Source organism: Labeo rohita, chromosome 5 (genome assembly GCF_022985175.1).
Source record: "Labeo rohita strain BAU-BD-2019 chromosome 5, IGBB_LRoh.1.0, whole genome shotgun sequence".
Taxonomy (NCBI): domain Eukaryota; kingdom Metazoa; phylum Chordata; class Actinopteri; order Cypriniformes; family Cyprinidae; genus Labeo; species Labeo rohita.
Genome location: NC_066873.1, coordinates 11,750,347 through 11,776,122, shown reverse-complemented (window position 1 = coordinate 11,776,122; position 25,776 = coordinate 11,750,347). Strand labels below are relative to the sequence as shown.

Genomic DNA, 25,776 nt, shown 5'->3' with positions numbered 1-25,776 from the left:
TTTAATGTGCAAATATAAAGGGACAGTTTCTGACCTACACAGTGTCAAGAAACAGGAAGAAAAAATGGTGGTAAAAACAAAAGTAATCAAGTCATGACCTTTTCTGGTGTCTGAGCTGGTTTAATCAACAAATTCTCCAAATCAATCATTTGTACGGGTAGTTAGAAGTAGCTTCAGCAAATATCATCCCACAGAAATCATTTGTAAATCACAGATATGACTAAATATCTTCATAAACTTGTGTAGATAAATCCTCAATTGGCACATGGTCTAGCAATCCGCATGGTGTAAACCCCCACTGTATGCTTAAGAAAACATGGTTCAAACAGTGGAAAAAAAAAAAGTAACAATTGAAAAATCAAACCTAAACACAAACTAAGCTGAAAAAATATATTGTTTCACGTCTTTAATTGTCAGAGAACAAACAGGTCACCCCTTCTTAACACTGATAAATATATGGTTTTCTGCTTCAGAGCTGATAGAAGAAAAGCTTGCGGAAAAAAGACACCCATCCTTGTATAAAGAGCAACAAGTGACCCCTTCTAAAAGAGACTCCTTCAAAGGGGAAGATACTCATCCCCGCTAGTTCACATCAGAAGAGTAAGATCTGTAAGATAGACCTTAAATAAAGTGCAGACGAGGGGAGCTTGAAGGCCTAAACTAACGCCAGTGTCTGCGACACCTGACCTTAACTAACATTCAACAAACGACAGGTTTCCCCTAACAGTTCCTCTGTGAATGAAGAGACAGCGTTGCGAGTAGTGGTGAAGACTAAAGAAACATTTCATCCGATCGCGAGGGCAGAAACAAAAAGCGACGTCCTCGCCGGAACAAGTTGAAAAACAGTATACAGTAAACTGCACGATTCATGTACTTGTATGTGTGTAGAACCTGAACAAGTGCATGTGAACAAAAACAGTTTCACCTCACCTGAATCCTTCATTCTGATCTCCGCGCACGTTTGTTGCCAACTCTGCCAGGCGGACAGAAAAACCATTGATTGTACTCTGAAGGCAAAAACAACAACAACAGCAACAACAACTACTAATTCATTACCAGGCGACTTGGCATTAAAACGTGAATATAGGATTGAGGTGAGGGGAAAGAAACAAAACCTCTAAACAAAAACGGGAAACTTTCCGAACGAGCGTGAAAAGCTTCTTTCACAGACTGAACTTGTGACTGGACCATTTTGCTGAAAAAAAAAAACAATAACAACCCTGAACCATCAAATTGCATCCCAAAAACATCACGTTTTTAGACAAGGAGGCTGTTTATGCCCCGAGTCTTGGCACTGCGAGGGAAACGAGAAGGGGGAGCAATAAATCTCGAGAAACATTGGAGTACATTCTGTGTCCTCTAGGAAGAGGACCTGCCACTAATACATAATGGTTATTTGCAACGTCTTAAGAATCGGTAGCTAAAGTCCAAGCCCTGTTGCCATGGTAAAATGATGTGCGGAGGAGGAGTGGATAAGAGGGGTGGGGGAGAAAGAAGAGAAGAAAAACACTGGATTCACACCATCGCACGGTCCCTGTAGAGGTGGGAGGGGATTAGGTTGTCTTTTTTGCGAGATACGGACAGGAAGTGATGTTGTCGCTCAATACTGACTGCAATAATAGAGTCCCCCCCCTCATTTATCCATTCTCCTTCAAATTCCTCCCCCCAGAAGCTGTCCTCAGGTAAGCTCTTGGCACTTTTAAGAGTTTGACATAAGAAATCTAAATGTTTTCAGGGACGAGGGACTCCTATCTGATCGCAGGGAGTCTCACTGTCCTGTGCTCTCATTGGTCCTCAAGGCTCCGATCACGCTCTGGATGTTCTCCTCAGGAACCTGGGTGGACACAAGATGTTGCTGGTGTTAAACTTTACCTTTGCTAGATGAATATTTGGCGATATTGTGTTAGGTGCTCAAACTCACCAGAGCGTGGTCGAACTTGAAGGTACTGATATAATAGGCTGGAATGTCAGCGGTCGCCAGCGGTTCAGATATCTGAGCCACAATGCCACATTCATCTGATGAAAGACAGAGGACTTAGTAAACCAAATCAAGCTTGAGGATGTGGTGGCTGAATTTCTGAGGTAGTTTGTGCATTTAAGTGGAAGTTCTGGAACTTCCAGAACAAAAATTTACAGGTAATTTACTCACCCCCTTGTCATCCAAGATGTTCATGTCTTTCTTTCTTCAGTTGTAAAGAAATTATCTTTCTTGAAGAAAACATTCTATAATTTTACTATGGTGCCCACAAGTTTCAAAATGTAGTTTCAATGTAGCTTCAAAGGGCTCTAAACAATCCCAGCCGAGGAAGAAGGGTCTTATCTAGTGAAAAGATTGGTTATTTTCTTAAAAAAAAAGAAAAAAATAATTAAACGAATAAATAAATAAAATAAAACAATTGACAATTTATAAACTTTTTAACCTCAAACGCTCTTCTTGTCTATTCTATGTGATGCAAATGCAAACTCTCTGTAATCTGGGTCAATACAGTTAGGGTATGTCAAAAAACTCCCATCTCATTTTCTCCAACTTCAAAATTGTCCTACATCGCTGCAGAAGTTTACATACCCTAGACACTGACCCGAGAGTTCGCATACATGGCGCAGAGAGTAGACAAATGAGCGTTTGTGGTTAAAAAGTACATAAAAATTGTAATTTTATTTATTTATTTATTTTTTTTTTTAAATAAAATAACCAATTGTTCCACTAGATAAGACCCTTCTTCCTCATCTGGGATCGTTTAGAGCCATTTGAAGCTGGATTTATACTGCATTTTTGAAGTTCAAACTTGCAGGCCCCACTGAAGTCCAGAAATGTTTTCCTCTAAAAACAATTTTTTTTTAAGACTGAAGAAAGAAAGACATGAACATCTTGGATGACAAGGGGGTGAATAAATCTGTACATTTTTGTTCTGGAAGTGAACATCTCCTCTAAGGTAACATTTACTGTTGTTTGGTGAATTTTCAAAGGTAAAATCCAGTCATTTCAAAAGGAATCCACACGATAGGGAATTTCGCATGAAGGCAAAACATTTCCCCATGTATATTCGCCACACTGACTAACCGACAACTGCTTGGTCTAAAAGTGACTTCTGTGTGACTATGAATCACACTATACTATCAACAATAAACAATGGATCGTTTTTTATCCACTAAATTTAGTTAAATGTGACTGCGCCTTAAAGGATTATTTCACTCCAGAATGAACATTTCCATGTCATCCAAAATGTTTATGACTTTCTTTCTTGAATTGAAAAGAAATTTAGGTTGAGGAAAACATTCCAGGATTTTTCTCCATCTAGTGGACTTCAATGGAGACCAACAGGTTGAAGGTCCAAATTGCAGTTTCAAAGGGCTCTACACCAATGTTTCCCTACTAGTGTGCCGTGACGTGCCATATCCTGTGCATAGCAGTTCATCCTTTATACCATGTGATTTTGGCCAAAAGTATTAAACAACAAGAAACACTGTGCGGCCATATTGCTACAATAAACTTTGTAAATTGATGAAAATGTGATTAATTTACTGCCTCAGATGCGGCTACTCTAATGACAGAAAAAAGAAAAAACATATCTCTTTCATCTGCTCATCAAAAACCTTGTTAACTCCATTTGAGTAGGATTTTCAGAAAATGTTAAGTGCAAGTGTCTGATCATTTATAAAGCCAAAATACCAACTCTGATGATGCATTGTTTAATTATTGGGGAAAAAAAAAAAAAGTCCCCTTTTCCATTTTTTTTCCCCTTAGTGGTGTGCCTTGGGATTTTTACTTATCAAGACAGCAGCAGAAAAAAAGGTTGGGAAACACTGCTCTACATGATCCCAGCTGAACAATAAGGGTCTTATCTGGTGAAACGATCAGTTATTTTCTAAAAAGAAAATTTACATAATTTTTTTAACCACGAATGCTTGTCTTGCACTTGCTCTAACTCGAATCTATGACTTCATGCATTACATAATCACGTTGTAAAGGTCACGCGTGGTGTAGATTGACGTATTGACCCAGTGAAAAATTTTCTCATTTTCTCCTCCAACTTCGATATTGTTGTTTGACCTTTTTTTTTTTTTTTTTAAAGGGCATTTGACTTTATTTGCATGTTCGCTTTGTAAACACTGGGACAGTACTTCTGCCTACATCATGCGTGATCATTCCAAAATGAGCATTTGTTTAAACAGTATACATTTTTATTCTTTGAAAACAACAGATCATTTCGCTAGAAAAGACCCTTAATCCCTGGCTGGGATTGTGTAGAGCCCTTTAAAGCTGCAATTTGGACCTTAAACCTGCTGATCCTCATTGAGGTCCACCAAATGGAGTAAAATCCAGAAATGTTTTTCTTTAAAACCTTAATTTCTTTTCGACTGAAGAAGGACATGAACGTCTTGGATGACACTGAGGTGAATAAATTATCAGGAATTTTTTATTCTGGAGTGAACTAATCCTTTAAACTTTTTACAGTTAAGGAAAATTTTAATTCTATTCCCTAGATATTGTGGCCATCCTCGTTTTCATAGTAACAGCAGGCTGTTTACAGAGCTCTAGCCTGAACTCACCAAACCCTAAGGGTTGTCCTCCGATGCGGACCATTTTCCAAAGCTCTCCTGAAGCGCTGGTGAAGAGGACGTTGTTTGGAAACCTGATCAAAAAAAGAGCAGTGTGTAAACCATATGCAATGATAACAAAACTGTGATACTCTACATGCAATCAGAATCTTTTCATCAGGCAAGTTACATTGTAGCCACACAGACATGATGATTCAACAAGCTTCAAGCTAAAAGACAGTGGTATTTTTAAATAGTGGGTAAATTCTGATGAAAAATCGCCACGGACAAAGTTTACGTGTCAGAGTCAGAAAATAGAAATGCACTTCTCAACCCATGCGGGTCTAATATTGCAGTGTATAAACAAAATGAATGTTTCAGTTCCTTAAAGTCAACATGAAAATATGTTTGCAAGCCATTGTACTTCTATTAAACGTACTGTTTACCTAAAAACTAAAATCGTTATTGATTACTCACCCTCATTTTGTTCCAAACCCATAAGACTGACCCTGGACCACAAAACCAAATTGAAACTGATATTTATACTTTCATATGTGTAACCTGAATAAATAAGCTTTCCAGTGATGTATGGTTTGTTAGGACAGGACAGTATTTGGCCATGATACAATTATTTGAAAATCTGGAATCTAAGGCTTCCAAAAAAAAAAAAAAAAAAAAAAAAAAATGCCTATAAATTGTCCAAATTAAAGTTCTTAGCAATGCATATTACTAATCAAAAGTGTAGTTTTGATATATTTACGTTAGTAAATTTACAAAATATCTTCATGAAACATGATTTTTACTTAATATCCTAATGATTTTTGGCATAAAAGAAAATAATAATTTTGACCTAAACAATGTATTTTCGGCTCTTTGTGTCTTCAAACAAAAATGAAGATATTTTCAATGAAACCTGAGAGATTTCAGTCCACAATACCAAAACTCTGATGCTTTAAAAAGTCTGTAGCGATCACTTTAAATGATGAACTGATTTAATTTGGGCTTTTATTCATATCTAAACACTGATCACTTTGTAATGACATGAGGGTGAGTAAACAATGACAATTTTCATTTTTGGGTGAACTATCCCTGTGACTTTTCCAGATTTTATGAACTGGGAGTATTTGGAAAAAATGTATTTCAAGTGTTACAGGTGGCTGGAAGAAATCGGTTGGAAAATAACAGTGGAGTAGGTGACGTCAGCCAAACAGGAAAGAAAGTTATTATATTTTGATGAAAGCCGTTTCAAAAACAAACCCTTTCTCCTTTGTAATAGCATGCACTGATGATTCATGCACAAGACCAGGGGTGTGTATTGAGAAAGTAAATGGGGTTAATTGTGTTTTCATGTTGACATTAATAGAGTGTTAGAAGCAAGGCTGGGTGGTCTAACCTCCGGGTCGTTTGCTCATCCATAACTAGAGAGATGTAGCCCTCGATCAAGGAGAAGGAGAAAAAGCGGATGTGTCCAGAATCCTCAGTCTGCCCCCCAGTCTCTTTCGCCCTGTAATGAAGCGCAGCAAGGATTCTTGTTATTACACAAGCTTCATTACAGCTCAACTCAGCTGATGCTTTCACGAGGAATGGTGAAAAATGGGAGGTGGACTATGATAAAGGGCAACTCTGATCTGATCTTTCCCTCTAATTGTTGGCCTGATGCCAGTTGTCTGAGCAGTAAACAAGTTCAGCGACTATAAGGATGAGGAAAATTGTACAAATACACACTGCTCATTTTGTTTACAGTCTTTTCTCCCCTGTCGTCACATAATGCACTCCCTACAGCGACCTGTGTGTATTATCATCATTCTCTAATAGATCTGGCAGATGGCTCTTGGTTACTGCCATATGTGAGCCAGGAGGAGAGGCCCGGCGTGGAGCTCTTACCCGCCCGAGTAGAACATAACGTCCATGAGCAGCGTGGCCACCGAGGGCAGCGTGTCGGGGTCCAGGCTGGTAACGCAGAACATGTTACTGGGGCTGGAGAGAGGGTGAATGATTGGCCGGGGGACTGAGAAAAAGAAAAACAGTTGATTACACGCTGTAAATGTTCAGCTGGTTTTGTCAGTCAGGATGTTTCATGAAGGAATGAATCTATAAGCTGTTTAAAGTCAAAAGTTTTTAAACAGTAAGATTTCTGAAGATTTTTAAAGTCGTCTGCTTACCAAGCCTGCATTAGTTTGATCCAAAGTACAGCAAAAACAGTAAAAATTTTTAATATTTTTACTATTTAAATTAACTGTTTTTCATTTAAATACATCTTAAAATGTAATTTATTCACGTGACTTTAAAGCTGATTTTTTTAGCATCATTACTCCAGTCACATGATCCTTCAGAAATCATTCTAATATTCTGATATGCTGCTCAAAAAACGTTGATTATTATTATGTTGAAAACAGCAGAGTAGAATTTTTTCAGCTTTCTTTATAGAAAGTTCAGAAGAACAGCATTTATCTGAAATAGAAATATTTTGTAACATTATAAATGTCTTTATAATCACTTTTGATCAATTAAAGCATCTTTTCAAGTTAATTTCTACAAAATAAATAAATAAATAAATAAATTATATATATATATATATATATATATATATATATATATATATATAAATAATACTAGATATTTCTACTGATTAAATAATCCTGAAAAAATGTACTGTTTTGATAATAAAAAAGGTTTCTTGAACAGCAAATGATTTCTGAAGGATCTTGTGACACTGAAGAATAAATTACATTTTAAAATAATCAAATAGAAAGCAGTCATTTTAAATGGTAAAAATATTTCAAAATTTGACCGTTTTTCCTGTACTATGGATCAAATAAATGCAGGCTTGGTGAGCAGAAGGGACTTCTTTAAAAAAATTAAAAATCTTAGTTTAAAAATTTTGACAGGTAGTTTATATGGAATTGATTGGATCATGAAACGTGGCCATTTTATCCCAGAAAGCCAGATCTGAATGGGGGTTACAGCCAACTTAGGCACAATAATACCAGGAACATCTATTAAGGAAGGGTCAAACCGGTTGCATGTTGACACTGGAATACAGAACATACCAGTGAGTACAGAAAAATATTAAAAAGTCTGTCTATACAGTATGTTCAAAGTGCTCACCAATAATTGAGTCAAATGTGACAGGCAGAGGCTGATGCTTAACTACACCATAAACACTTTTAACAGGTGTTGCACAGATCGGATTGCCTAGTGTGATAAATCTAAGTCTCAAGTCTTTATATGGATCCACCATGCTATTGGTAAATAACTAGAAGAATAACAAGGCGCAGTATATGGTAAGACTATCTGTGCCACAGACCAGTGTGTTCATGATTATGATAAATAAATAATATGATAAACTCCAGTTTGTGACATAAACCAGCATAAAAGATTCTTTTTGTACAAGTAAAATAATTGGAAAAGACTGACACTGGAAGCCTCGCACATTCAAGTTAGAAAAATATTTTTAAAAAATGCCGTCATCACAAGTTATTCCAAACCTGAATTTTCTCTCTTTTTTTCGGTTTTAAAAAAATGTTGGTAACCAAATGGTTTTAGTGACCATTGAATTGGGGAAGAAAAAAAAAAATCCTCTCAAAATATCATCTTTTATGTTCCACAGAAGGTTTTGTGATGACATTAGGATGAGTAAATGATGAAAACATTTTCATTTTTGGGTCCCTGGACGATTTTCAAATCTTAACCAATTTTAAAACCATGGGAAACCACAGACACACAGACAGTTTCAACTGATTTTTAGCCTTATAATCATCGGAATGCGCACACTAGATGATTAGACCACAGAGCGAGACCACACACACTTGTTGATTGTAGAAATTATTTCACAGTGATACGACATTTCACGGAGACTCAGAAGATCAAATGTGACTAGAGACTAAAAACACGTGGAGGACAATCAACGTTGTCAGCTGGCTTTCCTGGCACGTGTTTTGTTGTACAGTGAAAAAGAAAATATGAGAAAAAGAATATGGTAATGTTCTTTCTCAGTCAATACATCAGTGGCATGTTTGTGGCTGACAGCTCCAGCTATAAAAGCACGCAGCATCCGGTAGGTGACACTTCCTCAATCTCATTGGATATCACATTAATTGCAGCCATGTTTGATATTTACTATTTCAGTTCAGGGACGCTCTGTTTTGATTAGGAGCAGTTAAATAATCTCAATGACACCACACAATAGCGGAATTTTTTGAACAAAAAAGATAATTTGTGACAAGCCTCAAATCGGCTCACATGCACAAATCGTGCTTAAAATCTGTCCTAAAGGGGTCATCGGGTGCAAAATTCACTTTTACATCTTGTTTGAACGAGTGGCGTTAATCGATTTTAAAAAAAATGAACTAATTAAATTGCACATTTTTTCTGAAATTAATCCCACCAAACATTTTTTAATTATACTTTCATATTGCAACAATTTCACATTCAATCTTCAAATTAATGTAGAAACAACATAAAGGAAGTATATTTTTGATATTTGTTTAATGACATCTTTATGACTGAAGGAAATTATCACTGATACCAACTGTCTCTGTCTCTGAATTTTTTCCTAATATTTAACCACTGACTACAGCCATTCAACGTTACAGTAGAATTGAGAGCTTTCGATTTAACATTTATTAGACTTGTAATTTAAGTGAACTTAAAACAATCTTCACATAAACCCATTATAATAACTGTCATATAGCTATATGCCCTTCAGCAGGAAAATATAGCCAAATTTAATAAAGTTGTCAAACACTAAAATCTAAATTAAATAAAAAAAAAGTTATTGATTTCCTCTTTTTTAAATTTTGTTCTTTGATTAACAGACATCACAGCATCTGGTTATTAGGATATTTTGGCTGCTGTTACTTTAAAATCTGCCTCTGGTTAACTTCAACCAGATTTGACACTGCTTTAAATGTGACTCTTAAACAATAAACACTTACATGCACAATTTTAGGGCAGCTTTAGTCCCCTTTTTTGTAACTTCATGACTTAACTGACGACATAACTACGACTAACTACATACTTTTTTACTAGTTTTATTTGAGTTCGAATATGATACAGCACTTTAAAGGAGAAGTCCACTTCCAAAACAAAGATTCACATATAATGTACTGTCATTGTCATCCAAGATGTTCATGTCTTTCCTTCTTCAGTCGTAAAGAAATTATGTTTTTTGAGAAAAACATTTTAGCATTTTTCTTCATATAATGGACTGATATGGTACCCCGATTTTGAACTTCCAAAATGCAGTTTAAATGCGGCTTCAAATGATCCCAAATGCGGTTGTAAACAATCCCAGCCGATCGGTTATTTTCATAAAAATAATACAATTTACATACTTTTTAATGTCAAGTGCTCGTCTTGTCTCACTCTGCCTGGACTTTTATTTTCCGGCTCATGACAGTTAGGGTATGTGTTGAAGAACTCCCATCTCATGTTCTTCCTCAACTTCAAAATCATCCTATATCACTGTTTTGCCTTTTTTGTTAAGGGTGTTTGATCTTCTTTGCATGTTCACTTTGCATAGACTGGGTCAGTACTTCTGCAGTGATGTAGGATGATTTTGAAATGATTTTTGAATTTGAGGGAGAAAATACAATCAGAGTTTTTCGACATACGCTAACTGTCTTGAGGCAGAATACACAGAGTTCAGGGAGAGCAAGACAAGACGAGCGTTTGAAATTAAAACGTATTTAAATTGTATTTTTTTAATGAAAATAACCGATCGTTTCACTAGATAAGACCCTTCTTCCTCGGCTGGGATCATTTACAACTGCATTTGGGATTGTTGAAGCCGCATTTAAACTGCATTTTGAAAATTCAAAATCGGGGCACCATATCAGTCCATTATATGAAGAAAAATCCTGAAATGTTTTCCTCAAAAAACAATTTCTTTACGACTGAAGAAAGAAAGACATGAACATCTTGGATGACAACGGCGTGAGTACATTATATGTGAATCTTTGCTTTGGAAGTGGACTTCTTTAATAGGCTATAGACTAACACAGCGCGAACCGGCATATTTGTGCGTGCACTTGAACAGGCGCTACGAGCACAGTATAACGTTCATTGTGTTATATATTTTTAACACGTTAAAATGGGAAAATTAATCGCCTGCGTTAATGCGTTAATTTTGAAGTTTCGCGGCTAATTAAACATTACGGCCCGTCACCCCACAGAAAAGAGGGGCAGAGTGAGCAGAGCTCATTAGCATTTAAAGGAACACGCAGCCTATTTAACCTAAGCATGTTATAGACTTTTATTTAAGACCCTAAAGAAATATATCAGCTTGTGGAAAATGGGCATTCGATGACCCCTTTAATCTCTTCAAGTGTGTGGCCAGCCGCTCAACAACTTGGTACTGCAAATGCATAAAATGCCATGTGTTGACACACCCTCAGACTAATGACAGATGATTACCCAGTTTAGGCTTGACAAAACCATTGGTGACTCCAGTACTGTTGGCAGCAACAGTTTCTCCATTGACAACCCTCAGGAGAGTGAATTCTGAAGACAGCGTGTGCATGACCATGGGCAGATCCCTCTCTCGAACCTATGGACAGAACGCAGAAGTTAGTTTTCATTTAGTTAAAAAAAAATAAAATAAAATAAATAAATTTAAAAAAAAAAAAAAAACCTACAAGTGAGCTAGCTGTTCAAAGAGGGGGAAAAAAAAAACAAAAAACAAAACAAAAACAAAAACAACAAAAATCATAAACCATTAAAATTGTCTGTGGACACTGCCAAACCCTGTTAGATAACACACACTCATGATGTACTGTGGTATCTGAAGCACAGATGAGAAATACCAAGCAAGTTATCAGGATGTGCTACTTCTACAGTAAGGAACTGAACAGAGTACAGGCACAAATCTTATCTAGCTTATGTTTTTGCATTTCTGGCAGAGACATTCAGACGTTTCAATTTATGAAAACAGTATGAATGCTCAATACAGCTCATCTACAGAAACACAAACATGCACAAGTAGAAACCCTTAATTTAGACTCTGCTTCTGCCATTTTCTTCAGTAACCAAAACCAGCTGACTCAAACACATCACAAATGAACATTCATTTGCATTTCAAACACCACTACCAAACCCAGAATACATTACAGTGAAAACAATACATAAGAACGTCTTAAGCAACCAATTAAGATGAAATTCAGAGTGTTTCAGTGAGGCCCTGATGGGTGCACAAAATAAGCGCTGCACAGCATTTCAAGGGTAGCTATCCATGGATATACAGTTTCCTTGGACTATTTTACGAGCCCCAGAGCTCTGGAGAATTTAAACATTTTCAAGGTTTACATCTAACCATTACAATCTCATCAGAAAACTAAATATAGTTTAACAAGAGCAAACATTTTAAACAGATACAAGGGCAGTGTATAACAATATGTACTGTATAATAAGCATAATTATAATTTATAAGGTACAATTTAATTTTGCTGGCACCATAAAAGTAAGCAAATCACAAATATTGCTATTATTTTAATATGCTTGTAATTCAGCTATTAGGTTTATGCTGTGTGCTGTATGCTGTGTGTCTGAGTTAAACTTCAGTATCAAACACAGAATTAGAGTTCTGAGAATCAGAAAGTCAAAAGTTTTTGAACAGTAAGAGTTTTAATGTTTTTTAAAGAAGTCTCTTCTGCTCACCAAGCCTGCATTTATTTGGTCCGAAGTACAGCAAAAAGTGTCAAATTTTAAAATATTTTTACTATTTGAAATATATTCAAATAGAAAACAGCTATTTTAAAATGTAAATTATTCTTGTGATTTCAAACCTAAATTTTTAGGATCATTACTCCAGTCCCATGATCCTTCAGAACTCAAAAATAAAGGCAGCAAATCAGAATATTAGTTTATTTAAAACATTTATTATGTTGAGCTGAGTAGAGTAGAATTTTTTCAAGTTTATTTGATGAATAGAAAGTTCAGAAGAACAGCATTTATCTAAGATAGAAATCTTTTGTAACATTATGAATGTCTTTATCATCACTTTTGATCCACTTAAAGCATCCTTGCTAAATAAAAAGTATTAATTTCTATTATTCTTTATCATTCCAGTATAGTGTATAATGTTACAAAAGCTTTTTACTTCAGATAAATGCTGATCTTTTGGATCTGAAAAAATGTACTTAGCTGTTTTAAATATTGATAATAATAATAATAATAATAAAAATGTTTCTTGAACAGCAAATCAGCTATTAGAATGGTTTCTGAAGGATCATGTGACACTGAAGTAATGATGCTGAAATTTTAGCTTTGATCACAGGAATAAATTACATTTTAAAATATATTCAAATAGAAAAGAGTTATTTTAAATAGTAAAAAATATTTCACATTTTTACTGCTTTTGCTGTATTTTGGATTAAGTAAATGCAGGCTTGGTGAGCAGAAGAGACTTCTAAAAAAACCAAACAAACAAACAAACAAATAAAAACATTAAAAATCTTACTGTCCAAAACGTTTGACTGGTAGTGTACATTACATGTTCTTTTTTTATATTTGTGAGCATTTACAAAAATGATTAAAAATCATTACTTCTTGTTTTAATTTAGTAAAAAAAAATAATTTAAGTAACAAAAACAGCACTGCAGTTGATAAGTTTGACGTTTTTGTGAATCACTTCAATTGCCTGTTGAAGACAACTGATTCGACAGTTTGTTTGCATCATTCCTCAAAAACGTTCACGTTAGTATTTTATTAAAAATATATTTGTGCGCATTTATAAAAGTTATTAAAAATCATTTCAGTGTTCATTAAGTGAAAACACTGTTTGAATATTTAAAATATATTTTTGCTGCATTTATTTCTTGCATAAAGTAACAGTGGTTGTTTGGTTGAAATGATGATTAAACTTTTATAATAAATAAAAAATAAATAAAATAAAAATATTTAGATATTGAATATCTGAGGATGAAATATAATATCTAGACATATTTTTAAAACTGTTTAGCTCAGCCTTACACAACAGTGAGTATTTCCCAAGGCTGGAAAGTTTAAACCCAACAACAACTTTACTGGAAGACAATATTCTCTTTTACTCTCTCTCTCTTTTTTTTTTTTTTTTTTTTTAAGTAATCCAAATGAAGGAGACATCTGTGTGCTCTAGGCCTGATGGTCCGGATACAGACGGGTATTTCTGAATCGCTCTTAAAGTTTTGAGTAACCAGGCCAAGAGCAAAGGACAGGGTGAGGATGAGAAGGAAATGGCCTCTCCAGTGGCCCAGCACAGGAGGCAGGTCATCTCCTCTCTTTCTATAAAGCTCTGTGATTATTCCTCTGGCTGGGAGCAGCTGGTGTGGAACGTGAACTTTCCGGTAAATTCCAGCAAGCGGCTGCTGATCCACAGGCTTGATCCTCTTTACATAACTACCCCCAGATTACCATCGCTCCCACATTTCTTGTTATTTTCATAAACAAGCTCTGGTGACCGTGCCACCAATGATAGACTAGGCATGTATTAACAAACACACACAAAGTGGAAATTTGCTGAGATGACAGCAGCTGGCTGTGGTTATGGTACATGGGTTGGTTAAAGGAAAGAAGAAGTGATGACTTGTACAGGATTTGCTGTATGTATAACTTATGCTGTTTGATCAACAACAAGACAATTTCATATGCCATGAAAGGACAGTTTCAACGTACAATGAAATGGAGATGCTGTGAATCTGTACTTTACTAATATGACACCTACTCAGACTACACATCACAGGGCTTGTTCTTTTACAAGCTTTCATAATAGACTGGTTTGTGTTTGTCATGTATATTCTGCGTTTTTTTTTTCTCAGGATATAGCATTCTTTTTTTTTTTATCCTTATATTGATTTTTAGTTCTTTGTGTGTGGATTCATATCATTTCCTACAGTTCAAGTGATGAGGGTTGTCTAAGGAAGTGTGAACTACAGAATAATTCAGAGCTGATTCTACGCAATGCCGTACTAGACAAAAGTGAAGTGAACCACACAAGAGCGAACAAAACTCTTCCCACGGACTTTATCTAGGTCAGGGGTGTTCAATTAAATTGACAAAAGTCTCTGCATTTTCTATCCCAGTCTGGACAATATTTTTTTTGAAATTATAAGTTATACATTTCCATGTGGACAGCAGTAGTACTTTACAAAAGAAAAACGCAAAATAGTCATCAAGGATTAAAGGGATAGTTCACCCCAGAATGAAAATACTGTGTTTAATGACTCGCCTTCATGTCGTTCCAAACCCATAAGACCTTCATTCATCTTCAGAACACAAATTAAGATATTTTTTCTGAAATCCAAGAGCTTTCTGACCCTGCATACACAGCATCGCAACTGACACATTCAAAGCCCAGAAAGGTAGTAAGGACATTGGTAAAATAGTCCATGTGACATTAGTGGTTAATTTTATGAAGCCACAAAGAAAACAAAAATAACTTCATTCAACAATTTCTTCTCTTCCGTGCCAGTCTTTGATGCACGTTCATGAGAGTACAACAACGCATGCATGTGGTGCTGTTGATGCAACCACTGTTGATGAGCCACTGATGTCACATGGACTATTTTAACAATGTCCGTACTACCTTTCGGTTGCTCTCAGATTTCATCAAAAATATCTTAATTTGTGTTCTGAAGATGAAGGTCTTACAGGTTTGGAACGACATGATGGTGAGTAATTAATGTCAGCATTTTCATTTTTGGGTGAATTCTCCCTTTAAGTTATTGAGCCAAAGCTGTGGCGTCTGAGACTATTTCTCCAAAAAACATCAAAATATTTCATAAGTTGAGTCAAATTTGATATGAATATTAAAAGGTAAAATCTGCTGTTTAATCAGACTATTAGCATATTGTTTTTACAGTCAGACACCTACAATATGTATAGCACATAAGGTCACTGGAAAAAAAAAACATTTTAGCATTAGCAGAAACCAAATGACCATCCTAACTACTAGTAAATTCAAAGTATCTTTTCTTGCCCATCTACACCAGCAATGATCAAATTCATGGGCGTCCAATCTCACCCTTGGAAGGCAAACGTCCTGTAGAGTTTAGCTTCAGCCAGCTCCAACATAATCTAAAAATTCTGATTAGCTGGTTCAGGTGTTTTTAATTAGGGCTGGAGCTAAACTCTGCAGGACACTAGCCCTCTGGGAACAGGTCTGGATCAATTCCAGTTAGAAGACTGTTCATGATAAAATGCTCTTAACATGCTAAAATAATTTTAAATGCAGATGAAAAAACATTGTGTAAAGGTGCCATTACTTTTGACACAAACTTGATTTAGTTAAATGGCCAGAGTCAAATGCATTTTATATTTTTGCATTCTTATTTCTACAGTGTTTAGACAAAATGATCAAGTTCTTATGCTGCTTATCCATGCGTCTCTGCACTAGTGTTTTTAAAATAACTTTTTTTTTTTTTTCAAAACCATTAGTGCAACGCTTTACATTTTTAGCAGGGGAGAAAACCAATGTTCACAGAACGCAAAGGGTTTAAAAGCACCAATTCTGGAGCTAGATAAAAATATTACAATCCTAAGCACTTGTGGTGTGAACAGCTCTACAGTAATGTTTGATCACACTGTTCACTAAAACTGCAAAAACTGTAAAATAGTAGGTTTATGCATGTTTTATGTCTTGTAGAGCAAATATAAATGATGTTTCCATAAAAAAAACCCTTGTAAACTTTAGTTCTGGTGTAAATGCAAACAGTACACAATTCTGGAATATAATAAAGCATTCATTTCTTGCTGTCTATCCACCTTATTTTCAACGTGGAAGTAAGCCTATGGGTGACACTTCTGGTTTATTAGCCGCTATAGTGAAATAATGAGAAGAATAACAATGTGCAGTAAACGGTAAAACTGTTTGCACTACAAACCAGTATGTTCATAATTAAAATAATACATTAAAATAATATGGTAAGACACACCAGTTGGCAATATCAAGCAGCAAAGCATTTTGGACAGATAAAAACAGCTGGACGCCAGACCCATAAAATTTACAAATGGCTGCACCCACTCTTATGGGGAAAATAAGGTGGATAGCCTAAGCATCTGTGACACTCACCAATATAAAATCAGTCTGGTATGTTGATAGCATGAACACTGAGATATTATGGTCTGCCAGAGGGGCGATGACTGATTTTGCTATTTTCGTTACTCCGATTGGCTGAGAGCTGGTAGCGCTTCCTCCTCCGGACACCACGTTAAGAGCCAACCACGTCGCATCAGCCACACTGAGATACTCAGACTCTGGCAGCTCTGAAACAGACAACAGAAAAACAAGAGTGTAAAAAAATATGGAAGTAATGAATGAGACACTCTGAACACTCTTTGCTCAACTTATCTAAAGTTACTTTGATAAATGAAGGATTTACAGACCCTATGAAATCATGACACAGCTTTCTTTCCTGTGTCAATGTTGCTACTGAAACAGGAAGTTAGGACTGTGCATTTTAAAGAGCATTTGTAAAAAAAACAATAGGCTTCATTGATGTGATTTGCTATTTGATGATTTGTTGCAGGTGGTTTTGATGGAAATTCTGGGGAAGATCCAATCAAAAAAACGTTCTACCACTTTAGTGTATCAGATTTATAATTCTCCAGAAGAAATATGGCTGGAAAAGCTGTCAACAAACCCATAAACTTTCAGGAATTTTAAAATACCTGTACCCATTTCGCAACACAGAGCTTCTGGTATCTATGGCTACAAACGGGTTTCACCTTGGTAACCAGTGTGTAATGACATGGATTCACTCAATCAGCCACAAAACCAAAGCCACTGACAGCTTACCCTCTAGTAACCCATAATGGAAATGTGGGTGGGGGGGGGGGCGGATGGAGCAATATGTGGTCAAACATTGGCAGTGAGTCAAGCTACAAGGAATTATAGAGAATCGGTGATACTTTACATGACTTAATCTTGCCTCGCTGCACTAAACCCAGTGCACTCTTAGTAAAAGAGTAACCACAAGACCTACCTTTAAAGCCATCTTCATCCACAATAATGGTGTAATCCTCCGGAGTTTCGGTTAAACTAAAGAACTTACATCTGGAGAGAGCAAAGAGAGAAAGACATGGAAATTATGAGCCAAGAAGGAGCAGAGTAATGAATAGAAGTTAATAACATATTCCTGAGAAGCTTCTATGAACATCAATTTACTCAGCTTCACAGAGATCACAGACTGCATGCACGTCTATTGCTCAGGCTTAGGGATTTGAAGAATTAAACTTTGACGCATTATTGAACAGACATGAATGGGAGAGATATCACTTTTGTAAGCTTAAAAAAAAAAACAAGCAACATTCATATCTATGGACCAGAACATCGTAGAAACTTAAAAAAAAAAATTCCACAACCCTTGAATACACGAAAATTGGAATACATAAAAACTGGACTTTTTCTGTGCTTAAGTGCTACAGTCAAGTCCCCAGTGCCCCCCTCGTGACGTGGTAAGGGGATCTTACTATAATATTACCGCCCATTAATCTTGACATTTCCAGCCAACGGTGTGTACAGACAAGCACAGAACACTATTCAGAGTCCCAGCCTCAGCTGCTCACCTTCACAGACATAACCGACTGTTTTTGTAACTCATATGTATTTTTAACAAACTTGTCTGTATTTGACAGTTTAAGCGCAATAAGACATGAAAGGAACTTTGTTTAGTACTCACATGCCATGTGACAGCAGCTTTCTGTGTGTGTTGTTTGGATGTGTGCGCTCAGAAAACCCTATATCAGAAGTTTAAAACTATTATGGTTGATTTCAGTACAAAAAGCATGATTTCAGAGTGATAGAAAAGATAATCAAAACCAAACTGATGTTTTTTAGCAGAGTACCTGAGCTACAAACTGTAAAGGCACAGCCCTATTCTGAAAAAGGGGGCGGGGAGAAGCAGCTCATTTGCATTTAAAGAGACATGCATGAAAACGGCATGTTTCTGCCTCTACTCAAAACACTTTGGGGTATTTTGAGCTGAAACTTCACAGACACATTCTGGGAACACCTGAGACTTATATTACATCTTGCAAAAAGAGGTATTTGTCTCATTTAAAGGGAAAAAGTCATTTTTGTAAATATCAATTCATTGATAAATATCAGATAGTCAATTGCTCAGGCTTAGGGATTTGAAGTTATAGACTTTAGTGCACCGCTTTTGAATGGACATGAAAGACAGAAGAATAACCAAGACCAACTGCAGGAAACCAAAAAACTACTTAGAAAAAGAACTTGTGACAAAACATAAACTTTCAAGAAAAGTTTAAATTTAATTATTCTAAAATGTCATGTGGTGTAACCATGAAATAAAAAGTTTCCTTACACTTAAAATATGTAACTGTAAATATCTTAATCATTATTTAAAAAAATATATTTATATATATTTTTGCAAATATTGTGAATGATAAATTCATAAATATTATTAGGTTTCTGAGGAGTAGCACCGTATGACCTTATCTGGGGTGGCATGGCAATATTTGTCAATTACCTCCAGAAACTGTCAGTTACTGTGATGATTTGGCATTTCTTTCCCAACAAACAGCAAGAAGACTGCCTTAACATTATTATAATTAATTGATGAGCATTTTCTATATTTTCAGCTGCAGTGATGAAGTCGATAACACTGACTCATCATCTCCACATTGGACGTGCACATTTCATACAGATTACATAATCTGAAAATATTTGTTTTCCATTTGAATTGGTTCATTTAAAAGTATACATTTTCTATAGATATATTTTTCATGTCCGTGAGGCAAACAGAGTTTTGGTTATTTATTTTTTTTTTTGACACGCTAGAGACCTAGACGGCAGAAAGCGTACCCTATTTGCTTTAATAAGATACTGTTAAAATAATTCCCCCCCCTAGGAATTAATAACGAAGGATTATGCCAAATCTAAAGTAGTTTTCATTTCAAGAAACACTTTTTTTTTCTTTAGTATGAGATTAGGAGGATGTAACCTTGATGTCATAATCATATCAAATTAAAAGCTTTTATCAAATGCTTTAAATTAATCATTCAGGAATAAAATTATTCATCTAAATGCTGATTTTATCAGCTTCTCACACTTCCCCAAAAGATGACAAAACAGGAAAAACATATCTGTGCTGAATGTTCCTGTGCAAACATAAGCCAACATACATTGCTGCACAAATGCCAGGCAGCCTCAGCTGGCTCATAACGCTGCTTGTGCGCCCCAAACGGCTCCAGACACCAGGTAAGAGGAGTCCTTATTTATGGGCCTGTCCACCCACATAGTGTATCATTTTGCCTCTGGGGGGAAAGCAGGCGACTTGTTCACTCTGGAAAGCAGCATCTTATCTGATACTGCCGAAGTGGTGCTGGGGGGGAAGGGGGTGATTTTTTTTTCAAGGTTTTTGCAAGCTGTCGGACATTTCTGGTGCTGTGTCACTTGATCATTCAAAATCCCCTTGAGCCTAGAAGTGAAATGACATAGCACTGCAGTACAGAAAGGTATCTGAAGCGTAGACGTCTGAGTATAGTATTAATGAAGTACTGCTTGAATTGTTTTATTATTTAAAGCACTAATAGAAAACGCTCAGATGCTGCGCAACGGATTGACTTGCTAATTTTTTCTACACAAACATCCACCTTTTTGCAGGACAAGGAATTTATTCAGCTTTGAGCTGAATTTGAGTCACCGAGCGAGGAGAGATGTGATGGATCTACATAAATTCGAGTCCTGAGATGAGCAATAAAAGCAAAGCAATAATCATAGAGGAAAGGAAGGTCTTATGCCCTTAAATCAGAGCAACAAAACATCTCCATTGTAAATTTTCAACAGGCTATGACTCACGCACTCAGAGCCTTTGCTTAAAAATGTGCTCCTAACAACCGTTCCTGAGGTCTCTAAGGACACACGCATTGAATCTTATTTTCAAATGCACAACCAAATAATTATTGATTCCAGCAGTTTATCTAAAAATACATTCACCGCTTCCTTTTCATTTCCTAACTCCATATTTAGGTAAAAAACCCTGAATTTATTACATGGCTGTTCCTGTTTATCCAGTAATGTTTCTAGAAATAAAGACTGCTTACCTGAAGTCTAAAAACAACACACTATAACATCACCCAGTGAAAGCCACTGAAGCATAAGAGCAATTTTTTTTAATGATTACAGACAACATAACATGCGCATTTGGTTCACACCAAACTGAAAACCCCCCCCCCCTCATGTTGATTGAAAACGGTAAGACTTTCTTTCTTCTGGAAAACACAAATGAAGGCATTTCAAGAAGTAAAAAAGGAAAAAAACTAACAAAAACCCAACCTATGTGCTATGAACTATCCTTTAAAATCAACATTCAAAGAAAAAACTAAATCAAAATGATTTGCAACCTATTTTACTCCTTGTATCATTATGTATTTCTGAAACACATGAAAAGAATGTAGCCCTGTACTTGATTTAATTCACTGGGAATTGATTGCATTGTTATACGATACAAACTACAAAGAGAGCCAGGTGGTTGGAGGAGTTAAAAAACATTCAATCTTGTTGACGTCAGCCAAAAAGGAGTTTTAAAGGTAGAGCAAGTTAATACTCTTGATTTTTTCTTTGGAATAATGTGCAAAGAATTCTGTACAAAAATCCTAAATGCAACTATTAAGAAAGTAAATAGAGTCAGTTTTTATTTAATTTTTATTTTGTATGTTGGCTGTAACGCTTCTGGTTTCTGCAGGTTTTTAAAGGTAAATTTAAAACTTAAAGTTAAAAGTTAAATTTAGCATTACAAAGACATTTTGTCTTTGGAATATTGTGCAAAGTATTCTGTACAAAAAGACCAAATGCAACTATTATGAGAGTAAATAGGGTCAGTTTTTATGTTTTTATGTTGGCTGTAATGCTTAAACACTAGACTTACTGCAGCTTTTAAAGTTAAACGTATAACTTTTAAATCCTTTTAAGCTTAAGTAAAAACAATTTAAGCAATAAATGAAAGGGAACATGCCTATGTGTTCAGCAAAGGAGCAGACAATAAGTTTAGCAACACTTTAACATTTGAAATTACAACTCCCAACGGACCTCAATTACCTTTCACTTTAACGTGGAAATAATTTCCACTGTTCCTTATGATCACTGCAAAAACTGATGTCCTTTCTTAGTAATTTTGTCTTGTTTTTCAGTGCAAATGTTATTGATGGTTCTTAAATCCAGATACATTGAGAATGAAAATGACATGTCTTGACATGCCCCAGTCCTGTTTTCTGAGAAACTGACCAAAATGAAGTCAGTTTATGATTAAAACAAGAAAAAATATAGAAATGCAGCCAGGAAAGTACACTTAATTAAAAGGGAAAACATCTTTTCATACCCCACTGACAGATACAGATTACTCAGACAAGACTTTTTTGTTTTGTTTAGTTTTAATGGTGACACTGCATTTGGTTAACTTAGTGAGAGAAAAAAAAAACTGCTTCCTCTATATCTTGCTGGACAAACAGTGAGCCAGCACAACCCAAGAGCTGGCAACAATGTTTTTAACTGTAAGCAACTATTTCCAGAGCTCCCCTCGTGTTGTGCGCATTCTGCATCACTCTGAGACACTTCACAAACAGCTACTAAATAAGTTGATTCAAGCTGTGCCTCTGTGACAGAAAAACAAGTGTTTCCCCCGTCCCCCAGCATAAAAGTGATTGCCAAGTCAGAATCAATTTAAAGATTCAAAATCAGAAAAGAAGCCATATCAAAAATGCTGTTTCTACATGAAATTGCATTCATATCCAAAAAAAAGCTCTTAAAACGGATTTCATGGCCTGCTGGGCAAGATATACAGCCCTGGATACAATAGAAAACCCTGAAGAAATGCTGCTCACTGCAAACACAACCTGAATATTCAAAACAGCCCAGCTGCAAAGCTTTTTACTGTGATAAATTTCAATTCGCAAATTAATAACGCTGCATTTGCAGGCAGACCTTGAATGCTTTTGCTGAGACGTTACTTTGCGAATTTCAGTATTTTTCCCTTTCGATCAGAGGTGATGTCATCATTGCTGTTCCAGGCTCTGAGTCATGACAAAACAGCTTTGATCTCCAAAGAAAAGTTTCCTATTCAAACATGTCTAACTTGCAGTTGTCGACTGATGTTTTGTTTTAATTGTCAAAACCAATAGCTATCATGCTTACTTGTGTGATACTGCTTAATTGCAGTCTCTTGAATGCAGCAAGAGCTTTTCAAAACAATCCGCTGAACATGACAGCCATTACAAGCATAGAACCAATAAAGCATTCTGGAAAATGAGATTTCCGAACGCAGGAGCAAGTAAACATGCAAAATAAAAGAGGCCTGAGGGGAATTAGGCCCCTGATTCAAACCGCTGAATTTTTTAATCAAGACACAGACATGAAAACAACCTACTCTGCCTTACTAACCACTTTAACTCTTGCTAGAGGCCTGTGTGTGTGTGTCTGTGCGTGTGTGTCCACAGTCTAACGAGACTAAATGACCGAGCAGGATGTTTCTCCCTGAGGTTCAGACTCCGGAGCCGGGTTGGAGATGTGCGCAAACACAGCAAGGGGGCATTTGAGGCTATGAATAGATGGTCTTTCACAAAGACCATCATCTGAGGGTGCATCAGTATGAGATAGAGCAGGAATGAATGTGCATTGCTAAACACAAAAGGTGGCAAAAACACATTTCTGTTCGCAGGCAGTGAGCCTATGCAGCAAATGCATGCAAATCATGCTCAGGCCACAACTTTTCCCTCCTCTTCCAGTTGTTTACAGGTTTCCACCAGCGCCAGCGCGTGCAGCTTAAACGGATCTCTGTCAAACTGATCAAAACAGGTCAGTTTCTGATGAAAGCAGCGAAAGGATAAGCTTCACGTCAAGTCATCAGGATGGCCCCTTCATCTGTATCAAAGCCGTGATGCTGAATACGTGATCGTGCATTGAACATCACAGACTGGGGGATTTAAAGCAACATCCCCCTCCGTATATTTATACCGCCGCACAAGAAGAAAAACAACCCCGAGCACGTAACACACCCCTCTACCGTCGAATGAACTTCGGCAACAGCACAGACAATCATTGCCGCAAAACAAAACACCCATGACCGCTTGCTTGATGATGTCATGCGCCTCTTACGCGGAGCAAATAGATATTTGGATTAAAAAACGTAAAGAAGTGCTGGAACTGCATCTGCCTCACGTAAGAGGTGCGTAGCGGTAAGCTAATGTAATTCCGCGTCAGATTCTTCAAGTAGACAGTACATGCAGGTTTACCACAAGGCAAACTTAATTCGTGAAGCGACTTACCTTGTTTTAGAGGGCAGGAAAGCTAGTTTGATTAATCCGTGAGTGCAAATCTGGATGCCCTCTTTCGCTATACTTGCTACTTTTAAACTGTGCTCTAAAATGTGCAGCTCCATCTTTTGCGTCTTCTCATTTGTGGTACATCTAAAAAATATATATATAACTGCCTATTCCGTTTTGATAAAACAAGAAAGAATAAATAAATAAATAAATAACTAGAGCTTGTGGACAGGGCTTTAAAACCTTCAAACGGAGCGGAAAGGAGGGGAGAGAAAAGGAAAAGTTGTCTGCCGAGGAAAAGAGAGAAAGAGAGTAAAGCGGGGTGAAATAAAAGAAAGCACAACGAGGTAAACGGGAAGGGAGAAAAAAGAGGACTGTCGGCCCCCGTGTTTCCACTCCGACAAGGATTGGAATGGGCCAGCAGCTGGTAACAGTGAAACAAACAACCTGTCACTCAAAAAAAGGGGCGGGGCGACTTATACAGGAAGTGCATACTGGGAAATGCAGTTTAGCCACACAAAGTTCGTCGATACACATTTTTTATTTTAAAATGTAGTCATATTTGCTTAAAGTCGCATTTAATTTAATCTTGTTTTAACATAAAATGTTATGATCTCAAAATCTTTGACGAAATTTTAAGCAGCGTCTCCATTAAACTAAAATTAGCAACTAGGGCTATATTTTGGACAGGGCCCAGATTTGTTACTGACAGGCATCCTCTCCCTCCCTCCAACGAATGGTTGTACAGTCAAACCGAAATTTATTCAGAAACCTTTAACATTTCTCACATTATCACAGTTTATTCACTGGAGTTTGGAAATGAGAGAAGAACTCAAGAGTTAAACTTTGTCAGAACAAATTCATCTTGATAATGTCAGATAACTTTGATAGAAAGGTTAGTAAACTGTTAGTATGACAGTATTTACACGACTATCAATACTTTGTCGATCAATTACCAAGCAATGCTTACTTTTGTTCAGTCTGTGGTGTAAAAAAGTTGCATTAGCAATTAAAGAAAAAACATTTAAGCAAAACATGGTCAGGTCAAAGTGTCTGAATAATTTTTGGTCCTAAATTTTGTAAGTTTTACTGATAGTGAAGAATTTGGGGGTATGATATGTCACAGTTTATTTTGCTATCCTCAGTTACATAAATAAACTGTAGCATCCTGCACCCACTTGTAAAAAATATAAAAAATTATCTGGCGTCTGAATAATCCCCCTCCCCCCTAAAATCATTCATTGTTTTAGCACGAAAAACCTGCCTAAAATGTTCAGTTTACTAGATTAAGGCTGACCCAGTTTAGCCATATATTGAATAATAAAGTATGTGACCTCTTCTTGAGCCTAAACAAAATCCTGCTAATCATTGACTGTGTGAAAGTGTGATGGGGGAATTTCAATCAATATCAATCTGTTCTGCCTTTATCTAAAAAAAAAAAAAAAAAACAGTAGGTTGAACTTTTGTTGCTTTTTTGAGATTAAAGATTACAAGTGGAAGAAACCCATAGACATTTGTGTAACCAATTGAAGTCATTTTCTCTCAATTGGAATTTTAAAATATGAGCATAATAAGTAGTATAAATACAGTAAGTAGTAAGTAATTTGAAACAACCATGTTTAACCCCTGTAATGTACAATTACATCATGACACCCCTTAATTTACCAAGTCTTGGCCCAGAGTGCATCATCCAATACAAGGCGGCACAAGTTTAATAATTCACAAGTGCTGTCTATTGGTAACCAGGGCCGGTGCAGAGCGTCATAAAACAACAAGCATTCTTTGTGTGCAGCTGTGATAAGATCCCTGGGACACTCTGATCTCTCACAGGGACAGGCATTGTTCAGTTCAAAGGACAGCACTCCTCTTTAGACACTATTCCTTTCAGCATTACCACTCAAAACATATTGAGCAGTAAGCTTTTGACTTGACTTTTTATTTTTAAATATCAGAGGTGTCTACACAATGTTTTCTGATATG

At 36.3% G+C, this 25,776-nt stretch overlaps 1 protein-coding gene across 1 annotated transcript; it reads right to left on the bottom strand.

Annotated features, from left to right (window-relative positions):
- Nucleotides 1-332: 332 nt before the first annotated feature.
- castor2 (cytosolic arginine sensor for mTORC1 subunit 2) lies at nt 333-24,225 on the bottom strand. The gene is made up of 9 exons (XM_051109416.1): nt 23,800-24,225; nt 17,499-17,569; nt 16,586-16,779; nt 10,957-11,089; nt 6,424-6,547; nt 5,933-6,043; nt 4,552-4,634; nt 1,922-2,016; nt 333-1,834 (listed from the first exon to the last, which is right to left on the bottom strand). The coding sequence occupies exons 1-9, from the start codon at nt 23,910-23,912 to the stop codon at nt 1,769-1,771; spliced, it is 990 nt and encodes a 329-aa protein (XP_050965373.1). The 5' UTR covers nt 23,913-24,225; the 3' UTR covers nt 333-1,768.
- Between the last annotated feature and the right edge of the window lie 1,551 nt (nt 24,226-25,776).

Excerpts from the sequence above, each read along its gene's own strand:
- castor2 (XM_051109416.1), bottom strand. The coding sequence starts at position 23,912 with ATGGAGCTGCACATTTTAGAGCACAGTTTAAAAGTAGCAAGTATAGCG. Across the intron at positions 17,570-23,799 it reads TTCCTGCCCTCTAAAACAAG|ATGTAAGTTCTTTAGTTTAA; the intron begins GTAAGTCGCTTC and ends TGCTCTCTCCAG. Across the intron at positions 6,044-6,423 it reads GTTATGTTCTACTCGGGCGG|GGCGAAAGAGACTGGGGGGC; the intron begins GTAAGAGCTCCA and ends GCTTCATTACAG.